At 38.6% G+C, this 10,148-nt stretch overlaps 3 protein-coding genes across 3 annotated transcripts; 1 reads left to right on the forward strand and 2 right to left on the reverse strand.

The window, feature by feature from the left end:
* Positions 1-6: 6 nt before the first annotated feature.
* kud (oligosaccharyltransferase subunit 5 kud) lies at positions 7-861 on the reverse strand. Its single transcript, XM_065483694.1, has 2 exons — positions 701-861; positions 7-474 (listed from the first exon to the last, which is right to left on the reverse strand). Exon 2 carries the CDS (start codon positions 472-474, stop codon positions 235-237), a length of 240 nt encoding a protein of 79 aa, XP_065339766.1. The 5' UTR covers positions 701-861; the 3' UTR covers positions 7-234.
* Positions 862-931: 70 nt separating this feature from the next.
* On the forward strand, positions 932-5,569 carry LOC135939361 (putative sodium-dependent multivitamin transporter). The gene is made up of 12 exons (XM_065483688.1): positions 932-1,141; positions 1,491-1,656; positions 1,717-1,938; positions 2,207-2,431; positions 2,501-2,616; positions 2,673-2,792; positions 2,846-2,996; positions 4,022-4,168; positions 4,228-4,455; positions 4,515-4,675; positions 4,731-4,926; positions 4,980-5,569. Exons 2-12 carry the CDS (start codon positions 1,540-1,542, stop codon positions 5,067-5,069), a joined length of 1,773 nt encoding a protein of 590 aa, XP_065339760.1. The 5' UTR covers positions 932-1,141; positions 1,491-1,539; the 3' UTR covers positions 5,070-5,569.
* On the reverse strand, positions 5,251-9,748 carry LOC135939363 (inhibin beta chain-like). The gene is made up of 5 exons (XM_065483693.1): positions 9,415-9,748; positions 7,337-7,570; positions 6,703-6,857; positions 6,436-6,639; positions 5,251-5,959 (listed from the first exon to the last, which is right to left on the reverse strand). Exons 1-5 carry the CDS (start codon positions 9,722-9,724, stop codon positions 5,798-5,800), a joined length of 1,065 nt encoding a protein of 354 aa, XP_065339765.1. The 5' UTR covers positions 9,725-9,748; the 3' UTR covers positions 5,251-5,797.
* Positions 9,749-10,148: the final 400 nt, after the last annotated feature.

Genomic DNA, 10,148 nt, shown 5'->3' on the forward strand with positions numbered 1-10,148 from the left:
GTCGCATTTTAATTTGACTTCATTAAAAACATTTTATTCTGCTTTTTACAGCCAGATATTCAAACACAAAGCACACGGAACAAGAAATTCAGAGAACCATTATTTTTTTAGTGTGCCAATTGAAACAGTTTTATCTCGCAAAAACTTGGAATGAATAAAGGTTCATGCAGACCTGCGTACAAACATTCGAATCTTGACTCACACACATCCAACAAAGCCCTCGATCGTTCTTCATCATACGTAAATGCCGACCCAAAGGGCCAAGAACACGATTCCGCTGCCCAGGAAGATGGAGGCAACTAAGGCGATGAGCAGCTCCTTGAAGATGTAGCGGCTGAGCTTATTGCTGGTGACCTCGTACACGAAGAACCAGGCTGTGAAGAAAATGCCGATGCCCATGAGAACGCAGGTCAGGTGCGGAAACACGGCAGGGTTCACCGGCGACACGTACCGACTCATTTGCGTCACGTCCATCTGGAAATTTTGAATCATTTATTACATAACTGCATGAAAAAGTTGGAATCTCATTGAAAAATCTGAAATTTAGCCACTTTAATATTGATTGAGCCGGCATCGAAAACGCCCACTTGTGTAAAGTCACCTTTCAAGTGGCGATTAAGAGCCACTTTGACAGAATTGGTGTAGATCAATTAGCTGATTTAGCGTAAAGGACAACAAAATACACATTTACGTCTATTACCTTGCTGAAATTTATGAAGGAACGATTTAGTTGAGAAAATTGTACTCCGATTGCGTGGCGAACGCACTGTTTACGTGTTGGTCTGCTGGTTGGTCACAAACGGAGTCATCTGTGATATCGGACAATGGCTGCCACCTAGCGGCCAAGTGCAAACCAAACTCCTTCAATCGGCAAAAAAATAAATTTCTCCTTCCCCCTCCCACGAATCAGAGTAGAGAACCAGCCCACCACGAGGATGGCACAGTCGGTTTCCTCGATTTTCTCGATTTTCTCCATTTATTTCTCTGTGTGCTCAATCTGAAGCGAGATAATTCGCTGACTGGTGCTGAGATTAGGATTTTTTGTAGATAATCAAACCATCAGATTGCATTTGCAGCGCGACTATCATTCATGCCGCACGTTGAATGAGGATCAGCTGCTCTCCGCTGTAAACTTCTGCATGTGAGTGTGTTTGTTTAATTTGCAAAATCACGGTCTTTGAAAGAAGTACATACATACAATTTCGGCTTAAGCACTAGTTCTAATTTTGCAAACTCCCTCGTTAAGTAACATTGGTTTATGTATATCTTTTGTGATTAAAATTTAAAATAAAGAATTTTCATATTTTTCTTTAATTTAATATTATGTAAAACACTGTCTTGAGTTTTGTTTATAGAAATCTCAAAAAGGTTTTGTCATGCTTAAGTAGAATGGAGCATAATATTCATTTATTTCTGCATGTCTTATGGAATTGACTGTTAATCTTCGACCTTCAAAAATTATCCTAATTAATCTTTGACCCCTTTTATAGTTGCACGACGTTCCTCCTTCTTCTGAGTGTCCCAGACGCCGAGTAAAAAATGGCAGAGGAAACCTTTGGGGTTGCCGACTACCTGGTCGTCGCCCTGATGCTGCTGATATCGGCTGCCATAGGTGTTTATTACCGATTCACGGGTGGCAAGCAAAAAACAGTTCAAGTAATTCTCTTTCATGTGTAAAAAACAATATAAATATTCACGTAGTGACTTGTTTTTCAGGAGTACCTGCTGGCTGACAGAAACATGTCGATTGTGCCCGTCGCGTTTTCCCTGATGGCCAGCTTCATGTCCGCTGTGACCCTGTTGGGCGTCAGCTCGGAAAACTACAGCTACGGCACGCAGTTCGTCGTGATAAACTTTGCATACGGTCTGGTCACTCCGATCGCCGCTTATGGTTACCTGCCAGTGTTTTACGAACTTCAAGCCACCAGTGCCTATGAAGTAATCGACAATTTTCTTTAAAAAAAATAATAATAAAGTTCCCTAACAATTAAAAAAATTGAGCTTGGGAATCCCATGTTTGATTTGCTCTAATTGAAAATGTTTTCATTGCGAGAGAAGTTTTTTGATCATTTGAGCAGTGAATTATCTAACATTTTTGCACAAGAAAATAATTAAAAATAACGTGAAGGCCCAAGCCATTATTTGTTATTTATTCTGTTTGTTACTGCTTGCCTATTTATAACAAAAAACCCTTTCCTATTTCCAGTACTTGGAGCGACGGTTTGGCAAAGCAACGAGGCTCTTTGCATCCATCGCATTTTCTTTCCAAATGATCTTGTACATGGGCATCGTGCTGTACGCGCCTGCACTGGCTCTTTCCGCCGTGACGGGAATCTCATTGGTCATTTCGATTTTATCAGTGGGAGCTGTGTGCACATTTTACTCCACCATCGGCGGAATGAAGGCTGTCCTTGTTACTGATGTTTTTCAGGTACACACTGCCACCCCTTATCTTGACGTTTACTTACTTTGGATAAAAATATTTTCTTTTACATGTCAGTCCCTGCTAATGTTTGCCGCCGTTTATTGCGTAATCATCAAAGGCACTATTGACGCCGGCGGTTTGGATAAGGTTTGGCAAATTGCCTACGACGGCGGCCGGATCGAGTTTGACAAGTAAATATCATTTCTCACTTATAGAAATCACCAAAATACTAGTATTTTTGCATTAGTTTCAGCGTTGATCCGACTGTGAGACACACAGTTTGGTCTCTAGTCATCGGAGGTGGATTCACATACCTGACCCTTTACGCTGTGAATCAGGCACAAATCCAAAGACTGCTTTGCGTGAAGTGAGTGATTTTTAATTAAATTTGAATAAAAGGATTTAATACGAAAATGGCAGGAGTCTGAAGAAATCTCAGCAAGCGCTCTGGTTGAGCTGGCCAATCTTAACGGCACTCAGCCTAAGCACGTCGTTTTCTGGTCTGGCGATTTATTCTCGGTACTTTGACTGTGATCCATTATTAGCCAAGCAGATCGACTCCAACGACCAGGTCAGTTTTTTCCATTGTTTCGACATTTTTACATTTTATCTCAAGGGTAGAGAATTTCAGACAATCGAAAATTATCTCTGTGAGTGCAATTTTCATTGTGGCATTAAATTAGCGTAAATTATTGAATTATCTTTTCGGCCACATTTATTATCATCTGTGACCGCCTTTAGAGCCTAAAATCATTTAAATTTTCCTTGAACTTGCCTCTAACCTAATTAAAATCTTTTTAGAAAGTCCAAAAATAAAATCACTTAAAACGTGATTTTTTGGTCATAAAATTGACCTGAAATCAATTCGCTAAAACCCGCATTTTTCCGGAAAATTCCACTGCATTGCAATAACCTTTTTTGCGGGTTTATCTGCAATTTTGCGCCTCTTTCAAAAACACATGCATTTGTATTGAATATTAAAAATTCTGACCAAAAACAGGGATTTTTACAAATCAGTAAAAATTCCACTCGTTTTACCAAAAGACCAAAAATTCTAATTCTATAATCGCAATTGTCCAAAATGTCAGACCTTTTTGGCGCTAAATGTGTGACCTTTTTGGGATAAATTCGTACAAATGCGGAAAAACTTTAAACTGGTGGGTTTTTTCAGTTGTTTTTTTTTCGCAATAAACATGCAGTGGTGCATTTTTGCGCATTGCAAAATTGGCGAACCCTGCCTGAAAAACGAGAAAAATTCTGAATCTGTCTAAATTGGCTCCACAACAGCGTAAAGAAATCCTATTTTTTAGTGAAAAACGACATAATATGATACTTAAATATTGATTTCTCTACCCATGCAAACAACTCTCTTCATTACTTTTAACTGATTTGTGGAAAGCGCGTCAAGTAGCATTCAATTACAACAAAAAGAAAACCTTGTTTGTTTGTTTGTTTTGACTCAGCCGAGAAGTAGCGTGTTTGTTCTCCTAAACAAAGTCTCACTGTTTCATAGAATTAGATTTATTAAAAAAAAAAAAAAAATGAAATGCCTCCGCTATCTAACGTAAGTAAAACGTGTATAATAACAATGTGTAGCTGCTGCCCTACTTTGTGGTCGACACACTGAGCTACTTGCCTGGCATATCCGGCCTTTTTGTCGCCGGCATCTTCAGCGGCTCCCTGAGCACGGTGTCTTCTGCCGTAAACTCTTTGGCAGCAGTCACTCTCGAGGATTACATAAGAGTAATTATTAATTTATTATAAAATGGTTCGAAGGATGATAATTTTATTCTCTTGCGCAGCCAGTGCTGGTGAAAATGGGAAAGAGTTCCAAGTTGACGGAGAAGAGGTCGACTCTGCTTACTAAGATCTTGGTGCTTTTGTACGGTATTCTTTGCATCGGAATGGCTTTCGTTGCGCAAAGCCTTGGAGGCGTTCTGCAGGCCTCGCTGACCATTTTCGGTGTTGTCGGAGGACCTTTGTTCGGGACATTCACGCTCGGAATGTTTTTCTGGATCACCAACGAAGTGGTACGACTAAATTTGCATGATAAGTGTTGAGAAATAAAAAATAATTAATTTTTCTGAAGGGTGCCATATCGGGGTTGGCGATGGGCTTGGCAATTTCTCTTTGGATCGGGTTTGGTGGCCCAAAACCGCCTCCGCCGTATCTTCCTGTCAGCACGGAGGGATGCGAGGACCCCGTGTTTGCTGCTCTGCGTTTGGGCAACGCCACGTCAACGGCGCTTAGGTAATGATTAGGTGATTTATGTTGGATTTATATTGAAGAGTTGATTTTTTTTTAGAGATGACTCGGAGTACTTTTACCTGTACCGCCTGTCCTACATGTGGTACGTGGTCATTGGATTTGGCGTGACTGTTTTGTTTGGAGTCTTCGTCAGTTTTGTCTATGGAAAACTCGTCCTCAAAGAGGTCAAACTGGTTGAAGCGAAACTTTTCAGTCCATTTATAAAGAGAATACTTCCAAGGGAATTCAAAGAGGTGCGTATCTTACTGTTACATTTGAATTTTTACCTGATAAACTGCTTGTTTAGTTCAAGGAGGTGGCAACCATCAATGGTTCTTTTGAAAATAATATGAATCACGTTGGAGTGAAGGACATCGAGAACTCAACATCATTTTAGCACCGTATTTAAGTAGAAAGGCTGATGTTTTTTTGTATTACACCAAAAATTGATATTATTAAGAGAAAACAAATGAATGGTACTTTCGTTCCTTTTAAATTTTACAGATGTAGATACATATCAGTAAATATCATTCCAAATTTTTGTTAGTTCTGTGTACATTTTTAGGAAAAGAAAACGGTTGTGATTTTCATCCAAGTTTTATTGCCTTGGCCAGCCACATTTTTTCTGTTTGCTGTTTGCGTGACTGTTGTACAACACATTACAAGTAGTTGAATTCATACACTTAAACGCCTTTATAAAAGCCAAATACGATACCAATCCTTAAAATCAGAACTTATATTTTGCTATGTAACAAAATGAGACAATAATTGTGACGCTGAAAGTGTTCATCATAATGGTCTTCCAGTAAAATGAGAGTTTTAAGTTAATTTTGAAGTACGATTTACTGTATAAGCCGTTGAATGGAGAAATAGTTCTAATAAATATTACAAACATGATGTTACAGTGCGTAATTTCAAACAAAAAGCAAAATCCTAAATAATATCATCAATGAAAAACTAATAAATAGCCATCACCTTCAGTTTGCGTGTCCATGTTAATAACTTAGAAATGAGAAGCACTTCAGATCAGTCTTAACTGTTAAGTGAGACCATTGAAAATCTTAACCATTACAGAGAGCGAGTTGAAAATAAATAAATAAATTAAATCTAAGTGCGTCCCGCATATCACAAGCATCCGCACGATTCCACAATCATGTTCGGCAGCGTTTTTAAGATCACCGCATTATCTTCACCCACGTAAAGCATTTGCAAGGATGCCATCTTTGTCGGGGTGCAGCACGGGGCCAGGTCCACCTTGTCCTTGGCCAAAGATGAACTTGCTGCTCTCTGAAATCAAAATGCGTATGATTTAGATTTTTTAATTGTGTGTGCATGATTTTCGCGCCAGGAGAACTAAAAATTTAAGGCTGTCGCGCATTTATTTTGAATTAGAGTAATTATTGCTTTTCAAATTTTATTGAAAAATATTTGTAAAATTGATTTTGCAGTGGCTATACTCACTTAGGCAAACTAACAAGGAATGCGGTGGCTCAAAAATTAAATAAAGGGATAACAATCTCACAAATTCTCGTATTAACTTGACGAAAAAACGGCTGCTGTACTCAGTACAATTAAGGATGTGTGAAATTATATTTTTCTCTTTTAATTAATTCAATTTTTGGGCTACCCATTCCTTGTTTGTAAGCCTTTGTAAAATTATTTTAACAAATTATACCAATCCAATTTTGAAAGCTTGAAAAAATGTCTTATTAGCCAGAATACATTTGTCTAGTCCAGCTTTGGTTAAAAATATTAAATCTCACCTGAATAAGCGTTGAGTGGACTGATCCACTGTGAGCAACAGACGCCACGGTGGAGCAAGATCCCCTGCAGAAAAATGCATCGTAGCTGGTGGGCTGCAACACCCACTTGTCCCAACCTATATCACTGAACTTGATGGTCAAACTGTCTCTGCAGCACTCCTTCAATCCCGGCGCGCAATCGACGCTGCGCCGCAATCTTTGGGGCTGGAATTTTAAAGAAAAAAATAATTTGCTTGAAAATCAATGTATTTTTTAGTTAAAATTTACCGCTGGGGTGGAGCGAGTATTGATTGCTAAGAAAGGCAGTTGGTCCTTCCTAATGTGACTCTTCCTAGTGCACGTTGTGCATTCCACTTTGAGTTTTTGTCTTGACACTGAACTATTGACCCAGCTCTTAGAAATCTCCAGTTTTATCCAGTTCTCTGAAACATTAAATTTAAAATTTAAAACATTATGCCGTTTTTTTAAATTTAGAAATTTGAAATTAATTGATGCATTTTTGCACGGGTTTATTCGCTTTTGAACATACTTTTTCCTGGTGGGATTCTCGGACCGTCTTATATATGAATGAAGATGCTAGCTGACAGGAGAAATATTAGGTTTCTCTCGCTTGAAAAATCAGCACTTGGACACGTGATAGAAGAGCGCTCGGCTCGTGTTCAGCAGCCAAGGATCGAGGCCCGGCTCATTATGTTGGATTATTTTGCTTTCCTCTTTTTTGCCACGCGCATTACTCAACTTGCACGCGTCCATATTTGGTCAACGTGACGGATAAGGCGTAGTAACAAATTGTTGCAATAATGGACTTTAAAACAAGTTTTTCGCGTATTTTTAGCAACAGGTACGCAAGCGGAAGCTAAAAATAGCACTCGCAACAAACGAGAGAGAAAGCGTTATTTACCTTTGAGCTTGGACCACGTGGAGGCAATCATTTCAACTATTTCCAGCCGGTCGGACGAGGCATTGGCGGCCCATACGTTGATAAGGTGCTCCACGTGCCGATTAACTCCTCGAAAAGTGTGCCGATTGAGATAAAACTCTGCTGATTCGATGCTTCCCTCGTCGGCCAAGTTTTTCGGAAGGGTGTACGTGAAGCAGGAGGCTGTAGCGTCTGATGGGCTGCATTTTTCCAAGCCTGAAAATGTTAAAATAAAATTAAAATCTTTGTTGAAAAATTTAAACAATAGCCTAATATTTTTAACTACTATTTTATTAAAATAATTGTCCACGCGATAGTTTCTACTAAGGGTTTTGTCCTAGAAAGAAATTTTTTAAAAGGATTTTAACTAATTAAAATAGAAAAAAATTATTAAACAATCAAATTCTACGTAATATGAGGCACGCTAATCATTAACAACGATCCTAATATGATCTTCAATTTAAATAAACATAAAATAACTGTAAATTAGCTGATGCTTGCAACATAGCAAGAAGTAAAAATTATCAAAAAAAAAAAAGTTGGACGACCTTTAATGCTGCAAAGTCATAATAAAGTCAAAGAGTAATATTACGTTTTTATTTGTTCTTGAAAACGTGTGAAATTATCAAAAATCGCATGTTTTGAGATAAGCATAAAAATGAATGAGCAGAAAGGAATCTGCTTATGGTGTATGTGAATAATTTGATAAGTGCTCGCGTGTGGGTCGGGAATCCGGGTCTGTTTTTGTCTTTGCTCCGTGGAAAAGGTTCACGCGCCAAGGGGCAAAGCTGTAAGGCCTTTGGTCTCGTCTGCTCTCTTGATTGTTCCAGCGTGAAAAACTGGATTCAGCTGGATGTGTGGTTAAAAATGCTAGCACGCAGACCATGCCTGAGTCACATGTCTCATACTGACTGAGAAAATCACTTGTTCGCTTCTATATTTGATATATGTATAAATGCGTTTACAAACAAGGACCAAGGTTCTTGACTTGTGCGCACTTTGAGTTTGTCGGCGGGAATTTAGTTTGGTAAACAGTATACACGAACTGAAATTTCATTTTTTTAAATTATTATTTGTTTACTGCGGGAATGGATATATAGGTCATTAGGTTGTGTTTGTCTTCAGAAGAAAGTTTGTCTAGCTTTGCATTAAAATTTGATGCAAGAGATAAAATAGCAAAAAATCCTTTCTTATCACATCTTGCAACAAAAATGTTTTCCAAAATAAGAAAAAAATGCTCGGTCACATTGCATTATCATGATCTTCTGAGTTTAATTTTTTAAATTAATAATTATTTGTGGTAATCTCTTTGATAAACGTTACTGGTCACGTTTCTCTGTCACGTTTTAAATTGAGCATGGTTAAACTGCTTGTAAATAACTTTCTTAGCAGCAAAAGGATTTAAAAATTTTAAGAAATTACTTGTCACTTAATAGAAAATTAAATTGCAATCAAACTGCAGGATATCTGAGTGTAAAATGCATTTTTTATTCGGAGAAAATTAGCCTGTTAATTAAAGATGCACAAAAATGTACGATTCTTATTTAAATTTAATTAAACCATGCATACAAAATGTGACAGTTAATTGAAATAGCTTCACTTTAAAAGAATTGAATTTTCTCAAGATTCAGGTTCCTGTATTGAGCGTCTCTTGTAAAAACAATACACCTGCTTTTGTATGTCAAGATCAAGAGAGCGCCAACGAAAATGTTTGAAAATATTGCATCAGCATCATCTTTCTATAACTGTGCTTTAATCGAAAGCCTACGCTCTAGGTCCTGCATTGATTTATTTTGCTTGGAGAAACTTAACTAAAAATTGAAAGAGATTTTGGACTTATAATTAGACCAGTTTTTCTTTGAATTTTATTATTTCTCATAATTCGAAACCGGCTTCAGACACCGAGGTCAAAAATATTTAAGAAAAAAAATCTTATTACTCGCAAAGCTTTTGAAGTATTTTCTGAAATCTATCGATTTCCAGTTTTTTGTTTTTTTAAATTCAACCTTGACATTTTTGATTAACAAAAAAACTATCAAGGAAAACTGTGATTGACTGACCTGCGTCTGGAAACAAAATGACCCTGTCCGTCTTTCCGTAGTACTCCTCGAATGAGTTTTCGTGCATGTCGCCGTAGATGGAGGCCAGCGGCCGCGGCAGGGCGGCCAGCGTGAGGTTGGGCCGCGGCGCATGCTGCAGACGCAGTTTGCTCAAAATGCTGTGCTTGATCATCTGCACCCTGGCGTCGTGGTCCGCGTTGGCCACCTGCTGGCAGTTGGGGTGGCACGGGGGTTGCGTGGGGTCGGCGGCCGCGACCACGAGGCCGGCCACCAGCAGCAGACACCACGACGACCGCGTTGCTTTGGTCATTTTGCGACAACTGAGCAGACTATAGCCGTTTGGTTTCATTTTCTTGTTGACCTAACGATCGCCGGCTTGATACGGGGAGAGGCGGGACTCGTTTTTTTTATATCCAATCCACCGTACATAGTACACAGTGTATCTTCGGTCGTAGTAGCAGAATCGCTAGAACAGCAGCTTTGTGGATATCACACACTGCTTAGTCCGGATTTCAAACAATTTACAGCAAACGCGGAAGCTTAATATCTCCTTGAGTGATTATTTTTTTATTCATTCAGTGCTCGTCTGGGATTTCAACTGTAGCTCTGATTGAGATGCGAAATCGGTCTCGAATTAATTTTATCGAGGGTTAATATTATGTCTCAAATATTTCATCCTGTTTCTGATCCTATTTTGACAAAGGTGGAAAAATAAAATTATTAAATTTAAATAG

This window comes from Cloeon dipterum, chromosome 3, assembly GCF_949628265.1.
Source record: "Cloeon dipterum chromosome 3, ieCloDipt1.1, whole genome shotgun sequence".
NCBI classification, from domain to species: domain Eukaryota; kingdom Metazoa; phylum Arthropoda; class Insecta; order Ephemeroptera; family Baetidae; genus Cloeon; species Cloeon dipterum.